At 41.1% G+C, this 16,963-nt stretch overlaps 1 protein-coding gene across 2 annotated transcripts in view; it reads left to right on the forward strand.

The window, feature by feature from the left end:
* LOC126278428 (ARL14 effector protein) overlaps window positions 1-16,963 on the forward strand; it is a 50,640-nt gene that overhangs the window by 6,606 nt on the left and 27,071 nt on the right. Inside the window, exon 1 of one of the 2 annotated variants that reach the window (XM_049978545.1) lies at window positions 9,413-9,633. The exons of the other annotated variant lie outside the window; for it this stretch is intronic. Coding sequence (XP_049834502.1) covers window positions 9,550-9,633 — 84 coding nt within the window. The 5' untranslated portion in view covers window positions 9,413-9,549. Of the gene's footprint in view, window positions 1-9,412; window positions 9,634-16,963 lie in introns of those variants that run through there. 2 annotated transcript variants of the gene reach the window in all.

Raw genomic sequence — 16,963 nt, forward strand, 5'->3', positions numbered from 1 at the left:
CCCTCCCTCGATGCAGTGCTTTAAGTGCTGGAAGTTTGGCCATACGCCTTCCCACTGTACTTGCAGTGTCACATGTCGAGATTGTGGACGTCCGTCACATCCCAATACTCCATGTGCCCCGTTTCCCATCTGTGTCAAATGCAGAGAGCATCATTCACCTTGGTCGCCAGACTGGAGGATTTTACAGAAAGAGGAAGATCATGGAATATAAAGCTGTGGACCGACTGACCTACACTGAGGCTAAGAGTAAATTAGAGCACCTACATACTGTGGCTACGCCCTCTGTGGCTATCGGGGTTATTATAAGAACCGGGCAGCTTATGAGAGGGTATCTGGTGGAGTCTGCATCGATGTCCTTCACTCTCTTTACAGTGAGTGTGTCCCCCTGCAAACACCTTTAGAGGCTGTCGCTGTTCTGGTGTTGATGCCTCAGGCTGTTACTGTCTGTAGTCTCTATCTTCCACCGCATGGTAATATCCCGCACCATGTCCTAGCTGCGCTGATAGCCCAATGCCACCACTTTTTCTGTATCTGGGCGATGTCATCACCCATAACCCTCTGTGGAGTGGGTCAGTGGCAACAGGCCGAGGGAGTGCCGTTGAGCAAGTGTTGGCACAGCTCGATCTTTCTCTTGTAAATAATGGTGCCTTCACACATTTCAGTGAGGCGCATGACATACTCAGCCATTGACCTTTCGATCTGCAACCCTAGCCTATTACCGTGTGTCCAGTGGAGTGTGCACGACGACTTGTGCGGTAGTGACAAATTTCCAATCTTCCTGTCACTGCCACAGTGTCACTCTTCTGGGTGCCCCTGCAGATGGGCTGTGAATAAGGCTGACTGGGACTTGCTCCATTGCCACTATTGAGCCTCTTTCCAATGATGCCATTGATACAGTGGTTCACTCAGTCACCACCAGCATCATTACTGCCTCAGAATCTGACATTCCCTGTTCTTCTGGGTCCCCTCGGCGGAGGACTGTGCCTTGGTGGTCATCAGAGATCACTGAGGTGATTAAAGATCACAGGTGTGCCCTCCAGCGTCACAAGCAGCATCCCTCATTGGAACACCTCATCACCTATAAACGGCTTCGTGTGCGAGCCCACCGTCTCATTCGCTGACGCAAACAGGAGTGCTGGGAAAGGTATATCTCCATCATTGGCCTCCGTACCTCTCCATCACAGGTTTGGGCCAAGATTAGGCGACTCTGTCTGTTGGAGCCCCATCAGCATACCTGCACTTTCACTGAATGGAGCAGCCTGTACTGACTTGGACACGATTGCAAACCACATTGTGGAGCATTTTGCTCAGAGTTCAGCTTCTGCGAATTACCTGCAGGCCTTCTGCTCCCTGAAAGAGTGGTTGTAACGTCGGAGCATTTCATTTCACACGTACCACCCTGATTTACAATGCTCCATTAGTGAGTGGGAATTCCAAAGTGCCCTAGCTGCTTGCCCTGAAACGGCTCCTGGGCCAGATTGCATCCACTGTTAGATGCTCAGACAAACTTGGTGGACTGCCAGCGACGCCTCCTAGACCTTTTCAACCGTATCTGCGTTGAGGGTGAGTTCCCGTCGCAATGGTGGGAAAGCCTCGTAATCCCTGTGTTGAAAGTTGGCAAGAACCCACTGGAGGTGGAGAGCTACCGCCCCATTAGCCTCACAAACGTTCTTTGCAAGTTGCTCGAATGCGTGGTGTACCTGGGGTCTGCCACCTGTACGGCGTATGCCTTCCATCAGCATCTGGTTGCGTTTTTTTTGACATGCAGAAGGCATATGATAAGACATGGCAACATCACATCCTCACCACGTTTCACAGGTGGGGTCTTCGGTGGCCGCTCCAGATTTTCATACAAAATTTTCTATCTCTTTGTTCCTTCCGTGTGCAAGTTGTGGCCTCCCATAGTTCCTCCCGAGTTCAGGAGAATGGGTTCCCGCAACGATCCGTCTTGAGTATCTGCCTCTTTTTAGTTGCAATTAATAGGCTCACTGAGGTGGTGGGAATGTCTGTCTCAGCATCCTCGTATGCTGATGACTTCTGCGTATACTACAGCTCCACCGACGTTGCAGCTACTGAACGGCAGTTGCAGAGCACTATTCGCGAGGCGCATCTTGGGCTGTAGTGCACGGCTTCCAGTTTTCGGCTGCCAAGACCTGCGTTACGCATTTCTGCCGGCGTCGTACTGTTCACCCTGAGACATGACTTTATCTTGATGGCAAACCTCTTTCAGTGGTAGATACACATCGGTTTTGGGGATTGGTTTTTGATACCTGGTTGACGTGGCTCCTCATATTCGGCAGCTTAAACAAACGCGTGTGTGGCATTGTAACGCTCTTAATTGCTTGAGTCACACCAGCTGGGGTGCCGATCGGTCTACCCTTTTACGGCTGTATCAGGCGTTAATCCAGTCCCATCTAGATTACAGAAGCCTGGCTTAAGGTTCGGCATCCCCTTCCGCGTTGCGGTTGCTTGACGCCATCCTTCGCAGTGGAATCTGACTCGCCACTGGAGTTCTCCACACAAACCCTGTCACTAGCATACTTGTGGGGGGCTGGTCTCTCTCCACTGCAAATCCGGCGCCAGTGATTACTGGCTACTTACGCTGCCTATGTTTGTAGCTCGCCCAGGCATCCCAAGTACCGTCTGCTACTCCCCAACTCAGTTGTCCATCTGCCAGAGTGGCGGCCCTGATCAGGGTGTAAGATCTCAGTTCATGTCCAGGCACTTCTCTCTCAGTTTGAGTTTTACCCTCTCCCTCTTGTTTTCCGGGCCCATATGTGTCTACCCCCGTGGTGTGTGCCCCCACCCATACCTTCGGCTCGATTTGGCACAGGGCCCGAAGGCCTCAGTCCCTCCTGAGGCCCTCCACCACTGCTTTCTTTCAATCCTTGCCACGTTTCAAGGCTCTGACATTGTCTATACTGACAGTTCGATGGTTGCTGGTTGTGTCGGTTATGCTTTTACTCTAGGGGATCATTATGAACAACACACATTGCCGCCTGGCTCCAGTGTTTTCACTGCCAAACTGGTCGCCATCTCTCGCACCCTAGAGCATATCCGCTCCTGCTCAGGTGAGTCCTTCGTTATCTGTAGTGACTCCGTGAGCGGTTTACGAGCTATCGACCAGTGTTTCCCTCGCCCTCGTCTGGTGATGGCATTCAGGAGTCCCTCTGTACTCTTGCCTGTTGCAGCCGCTCTGTGGTCTTTGTGTGGACCCCGGGTCATGTCGGCATCCCAGGAAATGAACGTGTTGACATGCTGGCCAAACAGGCTGTCGATGCACCAGCCTTGGAGATTGGCCTTTCGTAGAATGGCCTCAGGTCAGTTTTGCGGTAGAAGGTACTTTGCACCTAGGGTGAAGAATGGCGCATCCTACCTTAACCCAACAAACTTCGGGCCATCAAGGAGACTACTGGTGTGTGGCAGTCCTCCTTACGAGCCTACCGCAAGGACTCAGTTGTCCTCTGCCGGCTCCGCATTGGTCACACCTGGCTGACGCACAGACATCTCTTGCATCATGGGGACCCACCTCTCTGCCGCTGTGGCTCAGTGCTGACAGTGGTCCACATCCTGTTGGGGGAGTCCATTTTTAACTGCACTTAGGCAGACGTTTATGCTGCCTGGTACGCTCCCTGCACTTTTATCGGATGACACTGTAATGGCAGACCTAGTTCTGAGTTTTATTCGTGCAGGGGGCTTTTATCGCTCGATCTAAGGGTTTGTGTCCTTTTATGTGTTAAGTCTGGCCTTTGGCCTATGGTTTTAGATTGTGGTTTTTAGTGTGTTTCTTGGTGGTTGGCTTTTCATTTTTTGTTTCCATGGTTGCCCAACCACTGTAAATCTCTATGTGCTTTTATTTCCTTGTTTTCTGGTCTTTGTCTGCGTCTTTCTTGTTCTGTGTTGTCCGTTGTTACCTCTTTTACTTGTTTTTATGCCTTGAGAGTTTTTATGGTCATGGAACAAGGGACTGATGACCTTTGTAGTCTGGTCCCTTCGACCCCCACAAACCAAACAACCATCTTAATGCAAATTATGAAGACATGGTGGCTTTCATGGTATGTGACATTAATAGTGAAAAATGTATGCCTAGCACCTGTGGAGAATGTCCTGGACCAAATAACCTACTTTGCGTCTTAAAAAAGTATATTGACATCTTGCGTGATGAAGTAATTTTCCAACACTGGGTACAAACCAATAGAGCCAAGCTCACTACACAGGTAATCCCCAGTGATGAATTTTTACATTCTCTTGTTGATAAGTTGGTGCTTTTAAAATCCCACCACTTTATCATAAAAGCTCAAACCCAATATTTCAAGGAAATGATTGTTAATTTTGCAGAAAACTATACATTTACATTACAGGATGAAATTCAAAGTTTTCACTGGACTAAAACACAACCGCCACTGCATTCTTTTGTCACCTACTTTAAAAATTAGGACAAAGTGTGATGCAAATCTGTTTGTGTAATTAATGACCACCTTGATCACAATATCATGGCTGTGTACACTTTTCAGTTTCGCCTCATTGATGGCTGATGGTCATGTTGGCTTCGCCTACATCCACAGATGGCTGTAGTGTATTCACTGCAGAGCTGGTCGCCATCTCTCGTGCATTTCAGTATATCCATTCGTGCCCCGGGGAATCGTTTATGTGTACTGACTCCTTAGGCAGCAATCAAGCTATCGACCAGTGCTACCCTCGACATCCTTTGGTAGCGTCCATCCGGGAGTCCATCTATGCCCCGGACTGGTCCCATCAGTGGTGGTTGTGTGGATCCCAGGACTCGTCGGCATCCCAGGCTATGAACTTGCCGACAGGCTGGCCAAACAGGTTATGCAGAAATTGCCTCTGGAGATTCGCATCTCTGAACATGACCTGCATTCTGACTGACGCTGTAGGGTTTTCCGGCTTTGGGGAACGGAATGGCATAAGAGTACACAGAGCAAACTGCACGTCATTAAGGAGACTACAAATGTGTGGACGTCTTCCGTGCGGGCCTCTTGCAGGGAATCAACTGCATTGGGCACGGTTGGGCGACCCACGGTCACCACCTGCCCCTTGAAGACCCGCCTGAGCGTGGGTGCAGCGCCCAGTTGACAGTGGCCCGCCTTTGGCGCTCTGTGTCCTCCACCCCAGTGCTTCTGGGTTGTAAATTTTAATGTGTTGCAGAGTGGCTGGCTTCCCTTTTTTTATTCTCGTGGTCAGCCAGCCATGGTAATCTGCTTTGTTGTTTTGATCTTTTCATTCCATTTCTGTGGTTTTGTTGTCCCCGTTTGTCCATTTACATGTTTGTTGCCCTTCATCGTTCTTGTGATATTTCCTTTTATTCCGTTTTGAGTTCCCAGTCTCGTTGGTTTTATTCTCACACTTGGAGCATTGTTTTATTTGGAACAATGGACAGATGACCGTGTAGCTTGGTCCCTTTCCCCCTCTTTTAATCCAACCAACAATCACCTCGTTAAGAAAATGAAGAATATCATAATAATATTGAAGTGGTTATTAACTAAAGCAGCAGTGCAAGCAGCCAGTACAAAAAGGAAACTTTATTAATGTTTCCAAACACAAAAATGACTGATTTACTAGTATAGTAGACTGTGCCTCATAACATGGAAAGAACTCTTGTGATGGGATAGGTGGAACAACAAAACAAGAAGTTACACGAGCTTCCCTTTAAAGACCTTACATTGAACTGATACTGACTCCACAAGGTATATTCAAATATTGAATATTACTGGAGTTGGAGATATATATATTATCATCAAACTTCAGTACTTTTTACAAACATATCCTCTTTGACAAATAATGACTTTTGTGTTTGTATATATTATGAGAAGTAGTGGCTTGGAATTACGGAAGATAGAAGTGAAGATAACAATGTTGTTTTGGTGAATTTCTTTCACCCTTATGGACCAAAAACAGCCCTTCATCTTTCCAAAAATGATACTGTGTGAATACCTGCAAAGACAAAAGTACAGAAAGTGACTCCATTCAAACTCACAATGGTGTCTGGTAGAACATACTGATAAACTATGCAATGAAATATCACGTTTGCTTAACTCTCTAATGAAAATTATATCTGGGATGTAAATCACACCTACAGTTTAAACCTAAGTACATAGAGAAACATTATTGTGTGTATACTCTACGCAAGTGTAGTACAACAAATGTATCAGTAAGTTAAGTTTAAGAAGTAGAGATCTAATCTGTTATGACTGCCTTTCGTTATTTAAAAGTAGAATTATTTGATCATTCATTGTATGCAATGATTTAAATATTCAAGCCTTTGTGTACTAACTTGGCATTGAACAACCGTATATAAGTGTTGCGATTTACTGAAATTCACTGCTCTGTTACTCTCAATGTAGTTGAGTCTGTCATAATTTTTTTGCGAAACATTCCTATGGGAATAAAGAACGTTCTGTAAAATTTTCACTTTTTTTTTCTTAGTAGTGACCTGTGAAAATTGGCATATAAATATTTCAGCCATTTTTTTGAATGAAATGCTCTAGTAAAGAAAGGAGTGCGTTCTCAGTACTCAAACGTGTACGGCAAGTGGTTCTGTAAGTACTCAATACAGAACTAACATATTATTAGTGAGTCTGTCTTCGTTCATAACAAAATTATGGTCTTAATGACTAACAGTTGATAATTTGTTTTCCGGAATGGGCTTGGCTGACTCTTGCATTATAAAAGAAATTTAAAAATGTATGCCTGAAGTTCATTTCATTCTGAACACACTGGTTTTTGAATTATTCTGATACTTTAAAATAACTTTCTGCAAACCTCGTTTTCCATTAAAACTTGACCAACCGCCATTTTAAAAATGACTGCCAGAAAAAAACTGCGGCGTATAAAAATTTTTCAAACGGTGTTTTGTGCTTGTCTACCTATGGGAAACTCACGATAAAAAATCAGGAAAATAAAAAGTGTTATGCAGCAAATTTTATTTATATTGGGTGATTTGAAATTGATTTACCGCCAAAGTTATTGAAGAATCATTTCATTAAGTTACCCAATGGGTCCAAAATAATTAAGGCAGTTACATAAAAACTTTTTAAACGTAGGGTAACACACCGCATTACTGTAGCGCACTTGAAGTGTGTGTCCTTCACAAGGACATTGAAAGTAATTTAATTGCACTGGTTAACGACGTCTTTGATGTCTCCAAAACATGAATGCTCACCTCTGCATCGTGGATTTGGATTTAATCTCACAAGTTAGTTGAATACACTAAAGAAGTTGGCGATGGAGACAGATTGTTGCCTTTCCAAAACGGTTTCATCAAGTAAATAAAATCTCTCTGATCTTTACGAAAACTTAAAAAGCGTGAATGTCAGCCACATATTGACTTTCAGACCAAATCAAGATGGCGTGGAATTTTGTTACCTGAGGTTCAAGGATTAGGTACATTTTATAATGACCTTACGCTGTTTGAAATAAGGAACAGGGCGTCATTTGTTATACTGAGGGTAATGTAAATGATACTTCTTCCTCTGGAAACCCGCCGGTTACTCAAGAATTAAATGGAGGATCTCCGTGTGACGGAAACTCAAGCGGTCCCTAGATTAGATTAGATTAGATTAATACTTGTTCCATAGATCATGAATACGACACTTCGTAATGATGTGGAACGTGTCAGGTTAATAAAAGATGTCTGTACAAGAAATTAGACTACACAAAATATTGCATGACACTAATGATTAATTTTTTTTTTACTTAGTTTATATCTAAAAATTCAGCCAATGAGTAGGAGGAGTTGTCATCTAGAAATTCTTTTAATTTATTTTTAAATGTTAGTTGGCTATCTGTCAGGCTTTTGATGCTGTTTGGTAGGTGCCCAAAGACTTTTGTGGCAGCATAATTTACCCTAGACCGTCAGTAATATTGCGCAAGCCCAATAATATTGAGTTTGTAGCTGTGAAACTGATAGATAGATGGCGTAACAATTTTGTATCAAAGCTTTAGGGTGACACTGCACTAATAGAAAGCCTACGAAAGAATTTCCAATGGCAAGGTGCTGTAGCATAATAGGTAATCGCTGACTGGGAATTTAGTCTCGTATAGATTTTTGTTAAATGTCATGGGGATTTGAGCGTCTGCATAAATTGAGCCATGGGTGAGAAAGCGGTGCAAGACTCAAAAATTTGAATTTTTGATACAAAAGATTTGATCAATTTCGATACAAAACAATATCCCGAACACTACTTCGATAACCAAATGAGAACAACAAACAAACGATTATTCAATTATCGCTAAATCGGTAGTATTGTCTCACTGATATCAGCCACGTAGTGCCACATTTGAGTAGACGACAAGTTTAATAGAAGCACAAGAAATTACTTGTACATTTGTATAAGAATTTTATAATGAATAAAATCACCGTACACCAGAATCCACGAGAAAGGGAAAGGGCGGGGGGGGGGGGCAAATTCCTATGTACGGCAACGCCGAAATATGGTGATAATCATTCACAGTATGTTTCCGTGATTGATCTTCGACACTCCTTGGCCCAATTTTTCATCCTTTTTTCTGCTCGCAACAGAGTAGATCAATTGTCACAGAAACATCGTCTTTTCGTCAACAGCCCGAACCACAATATTATTGTGCAGGGTAGGGAGAACATCAATAATATTGCACAATATTATTGGCCGTCTAGGAGCTGCTTCAGATTCTGCGCCTCTAAGTTCAATTACGAGTGAGATCTATGTTGATGATGAATAGGCAGTACTAGAAATCCCAGAAGCTGTGAACGTCTAAGAAAATTTATTAATAGATGCGGTAATAATGTGCGACGACTGTAATCTCAAATGTTCTTCCAGATCCAGTGATGTACATTGCAGCCTATGTTGCGTTTAAGTGCCAAAACATCCGTAAATCGTTAGGTTTTCTAGCAGCAAAAAGTTAAGTATTTGAAGATGATGCTGCTTTTCATGGAAATCGATTGGGCAAAGAAAAACTAGTATCTGTGCTCTGTTTTGTAAAGAAAGTTTCCTGAGGTTCATGACACATTTATGGCTCTACATCTAAGAACAAGAACATTTATAAGGATTAGGGTATCTGAATCTAGAAGCAAGGAGGAAAGCCGTGAAGAAATGTGCCCAAGGAAGAAGCAGCTATGCGTCTTAAACAGGTAAACAGCAATAGAAATCCAGTACACCTACATAAAAATCTGCTTCTTCAACAAACGAGTGACTTATTTTCTTAATCTTAATTATCATTTATTTTCTTTTAGTGTGTAATAAATGTCACACCGTGTACTGAGCTAAACTGTAATGAACGACTACCACGCCACGCGGCCACAGTGTCTGGTGCGGCGAATTTCCCGTGTAATCACAATGCCGCTCGCTATGACGTCAGTGGCGTCCAGCCAATAGCAAGCGCTTACGCGGGAGTGACGCCCCCACGCCCCAACCCTTCATAAAAGGGAAGAAAGCCTGCGTATGGAACAGGAGTGAACTTTTACAACAAGCTGATTCTTGAGTGTTAAAATTGTGATGTGAAGTTTATCTTGATTGTGTGACTTCTACAGGATCGTGTTTTAAGTTAACCATGAAGCGACGTTTAAGCCAGGAAAGCCCTTCTGCCTCCAAGGATGCAGTTAAAGAAACCGAAACCAACATCGCCTTACCGCAAGTACGGCGAAAGCTCCCTACAGTTTGAATTTAAAGGCCGGTATAGAAACACCAGTTCCCCAACGCGTAGTGTACTTAGAAATCCATACATATCAAAGCATGAAGCCATCTCTATTGAAGTGTCATTAAAATAATTGTCACTAGAAGTTACTTGGTAAACCTATTGACTTTTTTCAAAAGAAATCTGCGTTTTGAAAAAATTCAAACGTAACAGCAAATTTTATTAATACTATCTTTATACTGGTTAGTTTTAGAATTGCAAAGGAAGGAAAATCTCACACGGTTGGCGAGTCTCTTACTGCCCGCGGGTACACACATGGCCCAAGCAGTTTTGGGGAAAAGTGGCCAAAGAAATACAAAAAGTGTAGTTATCCTTCAGTACTGTGAAAAGGAGAATGGAAAATACGACTTCCAGCATTGAAGAAACATTGTGATTACAACTGCAAGAGGTCACGTCTTACGCTCTTCAAATAGAAGAGAGTACAAATGTGACAAACATGCCTCAGTTAGTCGGTTTTATACGTTTTGATTATCATGACAATATACGAGATTTTATTTTGCAGACAGATCGAGTAAAATGCCACAGCACAAAACATTTTCAATATGCCCTTTGTGTGTTAAAATTACGTATTCCTTGCCAAAAACGTTGTGGTATGTGCATAGACGGAAGTCAAGGCAGTATATGGTCACGTAACTTCAAAAGTGAAGAAAGATGGATTTGACTGTCGAAGCACACAACTTATAATACACCGAAATCATTGGTTTCTAAAGATATTGCCTAACTCTTCTTTCTTTTCCGACGGATGCTGAAAACACAAAGGCTCCTAAATCGCTACTATTCACGTTATTGTGTCAGGATATGGGAGGTAAATTTAAAAATTAGCTTCTTCATACTGAAGTAAGACGGCTCTCTAGCGGCAAGATTTTAAAGTTAGTATTTAAACTGAGAGGTTTTCGTTTCTCAGTGACAAAACCGATGATCAGTGGTTACCAGGGTTAGGCAATTTAGCTGATATCTTTGACGGGCTTCACATTTTTAATATTGGCCTGTAAGGGCATGGCACAACAGATTTCGTAACGGGTAATAAAATACCGTCATTTAAAAGAAAGTTAACTCATTGTAGGTCACAAGTACTGAGCAATAACTTTCTCGCATCATTTTTCGAAAACATTGAATTAGGTCCCATAGAAGATATAATTAGAGACACAATTACTCCTTTACAGGTCCTATAAAGTATTGAAAAGTACTTTCCCGAAGATAACACAAAATATTACTCAATAGGAAATCGGTTTTCAGGAAAAGTGTTAGAAGAAATAATCCGGAAAGACACTGTAATGGACATGACTAGTGACCATTCAATGGAAGGTGCTTTCAGGAAGGAACGTCTGTTTTCTTCGTGACCAAAAACAGAATACATTCTCTTTTCAAACAAGCAGTCTGATTTTTGGTGCTGTTTGTTACTACATAAGTGTGTGAAAGCGAGTTTTCTGATTTGTACATTATAAATAAATACGGAAACAGGCTTTGTGTTGAGGACTTTAGGGTCAAGTTGAGCTCATTCAAGCCAGACTTTGAAGCTCTGATTACCGATAAATTACAACTTGCTTCCAGCTGAAAGATGTAGCCTAGATATCCTTTCATCAGAATCTAAATTTGAAAACTGGTTACTAATTCTGATTAAGTCTGATTTAACATCAAAGTTTGATTTTATCCTGATTTTTATATACATACGTACTTGATGTTAAGTTTGATGTTAAGTTTATATCACACAGCCAGGCTACACTATTTATGATATAAATGTTTAATGCATATTTTAAATGTTATTCCTCTCTTACTCATTGAATATTTGTGTCAGGACTTGATGAATTTGATTTCATATTATTTGCTACAAATAAGTACCACATGTGAACAGTAAAGATTCTGTAAAAAAGTGCCTTCATGAAGCGCCCGCGCGCGCGCGCACACACACACACACACACACACACACACACACACACACACACACTCTTAAAGCATTTAACTCCCATATATAAAACAGCTTCACTTTCACGTAATGAGAACGTACACGAGGGGCGTTTGAAAAGCCCGTGCAAAAATAAAAACTGCTTACATGTTTGGGTTAAACTTTTTTTATTTTTCGACTTAGTAGTCTCCTTTCAGGCGTACACACTTTGTCCAATGCTGTTCTAATTTGTTGATCCCTTCCGAATAATACGAATAGTCTAAGTCTGCAAAGTAGCTATTAGTTGTTGCAGTCACTTCCTCGTTTGACTAAAATCGTTGTCCTGCCAGCCATTTCTTCAAATTGGGGAACGAATAGTAGTCCGAGGGAGCCAAGTCTGAAGAATAGGGGGGATGTGAAATGAGTTCCATTAATTTTGCGACCACAGCTGCTGAGATGTGTGCTGGTGCATTGTTGTGATGGAAAAGGGCTTTTTTGCAGCCCAATCGCCAGGGTTTTTCTTGCAGCTCGGTTTAAAGTGGTCCAATAACGATGAATGATGTGCATCTGTAATAGTTGTACCCTTTTCCAGATAGTCAATGAAGATTATCCCTTGCGAATTCCAAAAGACAGTCGCCATAATCTTTCCGGCCGAAAGAATGGTCTTCACCTTTTTTGGTGCAGATTCTCCCTTTGTAACCCATTGTTTAGATTGTTGTTTGGCCTCAGGAGGGTAGTAATGTATTCATGTTTCATCCACAGTGACAAAACAAAGCTTAAAGCCCTGCAGATTCTTCCTGAACAGCTTCTAATCATCCTGGCAACAGTTCGAATGATTCTGTATTTGGTCAAGCGTGAGCAATCACGGAACCCATCTTGGGAATAGCTTTCTTGTCCAAACGTTTATGCAAAATATTATGTACCTGTTCATTCGAGATGCCCACAGCACTAGCAAACTCACGCACCATGTCATGGATTTTATCATTGATTTCTGGAGTTGCAAGCTCCACAAGGTGGCCAGAACGTTCAGCATCACTTGTGCCCATATGGCCGAAAATTTTGAAACCACTTATAAACTGTTCTAATCAAAGGTGCAGAGTCACCATAATGTTTATGGAGCTTCTCTTTAGTCTCTTGAGGCGTTTTGCCTTTCATAAAGTAATGGTTAATCACCACATGAAATTCTTTTTCGTCCATTTTTTTTACAGTCACTCGACTTCCTTGATTCACACAAATGCCAAACACAAAGAAATAGGCCAGTATGGCTGAAACTTGGTGTGCGTTCTTTTCAAAGATGTACTAACTAAATATGACCTGGATACGTGCCGGTGGTGCCATCTCTTGGACTTTGCTTGGACTTTTCAAACACCTCGTGTTTATAGATTAATATAGTCCAGTTAATTTGCACTCCATTTTAAGAAAAAATTGTGATGGGATTCTTCAATGCTTAATGTTCAGTTAAGTCTTCTAACAAGATGTTGATCATTTATTTTAAGTACTTGGATTGAATCCCTCATCCACATCTAGAGTTATAAAATATCACTTACCTTGTTATTTTATTTGTGGCCTCATTGTCTTCTGTGGGATAATATGATGTTGGTCTCTGATCCTACTTCTGATCTGAAGAAATATTAACTGGTTAAGAGATTGTGTTAGTCAGGTGGCTTCTAGTGATTCTTTAATGAAATAATGTTTCTAAACTTTGAAATAATTATATTGACTAATATTTCCTCACATTGGATTATTAGTACAAAATATTTCTACCTTCAGCGCTATCACAAAAACGCATTTGCTCCATTTACAATAGCTCTTTTGGCAAGACTGTCCATTTCGTATCACATTCCTACCAAGACTGTCCATTTAAAACTACTCTCCCACTAAGACAGTGCACATTCAAGAAACATTAACAAGGTCAAAGAGTTTACAACTTTGTTGATAAAAATTGTTGGCGCACCTTTGAAACAATCAATAAACATGAATTTACATAAATTTAACTAAAATGCTTCAACATTAATTCAAGTATGTATAATGTGAATATATAGGCTTATTTATACCCACCTGAGGATATCAGTACCCAATGGTATTGTGCTTTACGTACTCTTATTGACTTGATTGCTTTACAAACTAGTTTGTCACGCATCTGTGATCGTGACATCATATCTCCGTAAGATATGTCGTACAATGATCCGACTTTGCCGGTACACACAGTGTGGATATTATCTACAAAATGTGGTGCAAATAAAATTAACAATAAAGAAGTAATAAAACATCTTGCTTTTTGATAAAATTTTACTGCTTGAAAAGCAAAATTGTAATAACTGGTAAACTTTTTTTGTTTCATTGTTTAGTGTGTTGTGTCAGTGAGAAATGTTTCACAAGTGTTCTAAGTACACTCACTTTCAATTACTGAACTGAATGAATACAGCTGTGTAATTTGTCTGATGTTATGCTGCCTCAAGATATAGACACAGTTTCTAACTTTAGTACTTGGTGTATTGCGTGAATCCTTTAATGTAACAGTATGCCTAGTAATGAGTAGATTGACAAATTTTTTGATTTGGTCAATAATTGTACGAAAAGCTGAAAATAAAATTTGGTTACCCATATAAGCCTTTAGATAGGCAACCTGCTTCTGGGACCAAGTGACAGTTTTAGCTATTTAGTAGTATAAATTAGTTTTTCAGATGTAAGTGTTGTAAAATGCTAACTTCAGTATATCATATGGATTGACCCTCACCAGAGGTATCCAATTCACTGCTTCCAAAATGTATAATGCATTTCGGCTATTGCAAAATTTTCCACTCACAGCAGAACCTTTACTTCCGTGATAAACCACTTATAGTAGTAGAGACATATCACTTCATAGAATTAATGTTTGTTAACCTAACACCAGCTGAAAGAGACATGCCAGACAAAACTTAATATCCTACTCTGCTTCACCAATTCTTCTTGGGACACTGATCCGACCACCTTTTTGTGACTTCAAAGAGGTCTCATACCACCCCTCTTGGACTATGGTAGCCTGACTCATGGATTAGAAGACTCGCAACACCATCTTTGGAAGAGCCCTGTAGATAACAACTTGACAGAGGTGACCATACTGAGATAGCCCCAACTATTATTTAACTGTGTTGCCCATGAATGAGGCGTCAAAGAACACCCAAATCACCTTTTTCTCTTCCTGGATAAAAGGACAACGCATGCACATAAATGCTGTCCGTTGTCTCAGTATCAGCTTGTCTACGGTCCAGCCTCTGAACTACACAGAACACTATCTGAGATGTTTCTCTGTCATCCTCGCAGACACCCTTTTAAGAGGATCTGTTGCTCACAACTTCATCTAGATCCAGCCTTCATGCCAAAAGACATCTCACACCCATGTATTGCACGTGATAGTGCACTTAAGATATAGTTGCACTTTTCTCACACTAGGTCATTGGAACTCTGAAAAGTTTACAAGTTCAAACTCTGTCCCCGACACTTATTGGTTTTAGTCAATCAAGACTTCTTCCACGAGCTTCAAAGCACCAGATGGTTGATTTTATTTACCTGGGCCTCTAGCCACATCAAAATCCCTGAAAACAAATTTGCAGATCATTTGACAAGGGCCTTTGAGAAAGGATACCCTAGAATTGCAGATACTGGTTCCTGACTTATGTAGGACCCTATCCCATTAACTCCTAGTGGTTTTTTTTAGAGTAGTGTTCTTTAGCTACCATTACCCAGCTGTGTACCATAAAATAAAAAAAACTACTGCACAGACGTCTTCATGCAGTTTGTCCTGTTGAGAACCTAAAATTCACTGTCAGCTCTGTCTTGGCCACACTATACTCAGATTAAACGTGTAGCAACTGCAGTGGCAGGGGTGAAGTGTTGCCACCGTGCAGCCAGCCAGTCGTCACAACGCGCTGCATGTAACCTGCAAAATAAGCAATACAGCCAGCACATGCTGCACAAGAAAGAACTAAGATTGGGTGGTGCCTGGTCTCTAGTCTGAGCACTCGAATCGCTGCAACAGCAATCACAAAGTAATTTTAATTGGAGTATGGATTGACTAACAAATACATTCTCAAAAAGCTCTCCATTACTGCAGTTGTGGTGCCCCTTTATCAGCGGCGTGGCACGTATTTTAATAGTGTGCCTAACTTTTGTTGTGATAAGACTAACTGATTCATTACACTCAATTTTAGGCAGTGATGTCCTAACAGATAAACTAGAAAATAGGGATTGTTCGACCTTACTTTTTTGAAGACAGAGGAATGGCATTTGTTAAGACATCAGCATGCTACATTGACTTGTTAAAGAACATTCTTCATCCAGAACTTCAAAAGTGTCATGTACACATACGAGAAATGTGGTTCAGAGATGGTGGTGCCACAGCTCAATTGGCAAGAACATTCGTGGAAGTGATTTGACAGTTGTTCCCATGAAATGTCATTTCACAATATCGTGGTGTTCCACGGCCTCCACACTTATGTGATCTATCAACTTGTTACTTCTTTTTGTGGGGCAGCTTTAAATCGAGTATGTACATGAACAAGCCGTGCACAGTTGATGACCTTAAGATATTAGTTTGTCAGGAAATTGAAACTATGCCAAATGAAATGTTAGAGAGAGCCAACCATTACATTCAGGAGAGTCTGGCAAAAAGAACATATGAGATTATTTTCTGATTTCAAAAGTGTTGTAAAAGAACTGTTAGTGAGAGCAAAAATTTTAGAAAAAAATATCATGTTTCAGTTAGTAAGGAAAAACATGTTTCCTCTGTATAAATATGCAGTTCCTGCTCTTATTCTTCCATATATTGACTGTGCAAACTGTGTGTTGCTGTTGTAACTTTTGTGTTAACTTGTTCACTTTATTCACACATTTAATAAGTCCACAAAGTAGCATGTGAGCAATACATTGACTTTTATATCTAATCTGATAAAAAGTCACTGGTCTCCTCCACACATCCAAATGGCCTTATTCAGTGAAATAATTTGTATTTGGATCACACTTTTAGGGTGCAGAAAGGTGTTCGCTATTCTGTAAATTTCTTGTTCAGCTGGCTGCCAGCAGAATGGAAAAATTTCAGTCAATAAACCTAAAACATTCATATGTAAGCTGTAAAGCTCACTTGTGATGGCATTAGCTCGTTTGATGTTGTAAAATAGTTCCTAATACAATTTTAGTGCCTTTTACTGTAACATATTTGTCAGTACTATTGTAAATATATTGTTTTTGTATTAAATTTTCCGACAAGCTTTCTGTGAATTATAAAGTGACTTGTTCCATGACCTGATAAATTAAATTAAATACCTTATTATTTCACTGTAATAGACCCCACTTCAGTCCCTGCTACAACCAGTTTCCCCTGTAATGCAGAATTTGATATGGGTTGACAAG

This window comes from Schistocerca gregaria, chromosome 6 (assembly GCF_023897955.1).
Source record: "Schistocerca gregaria isolate iqSchGreg1 chromosome 6, iqSchGreg1.2, whole genome shotgun sequence".
Taxonomy (NCBI): Eukaryota; Metazoa; Arthropoda; class Insecta; order Orthoptera; family Acrididae; genus Schistocerca; species Schistocerca gregaria.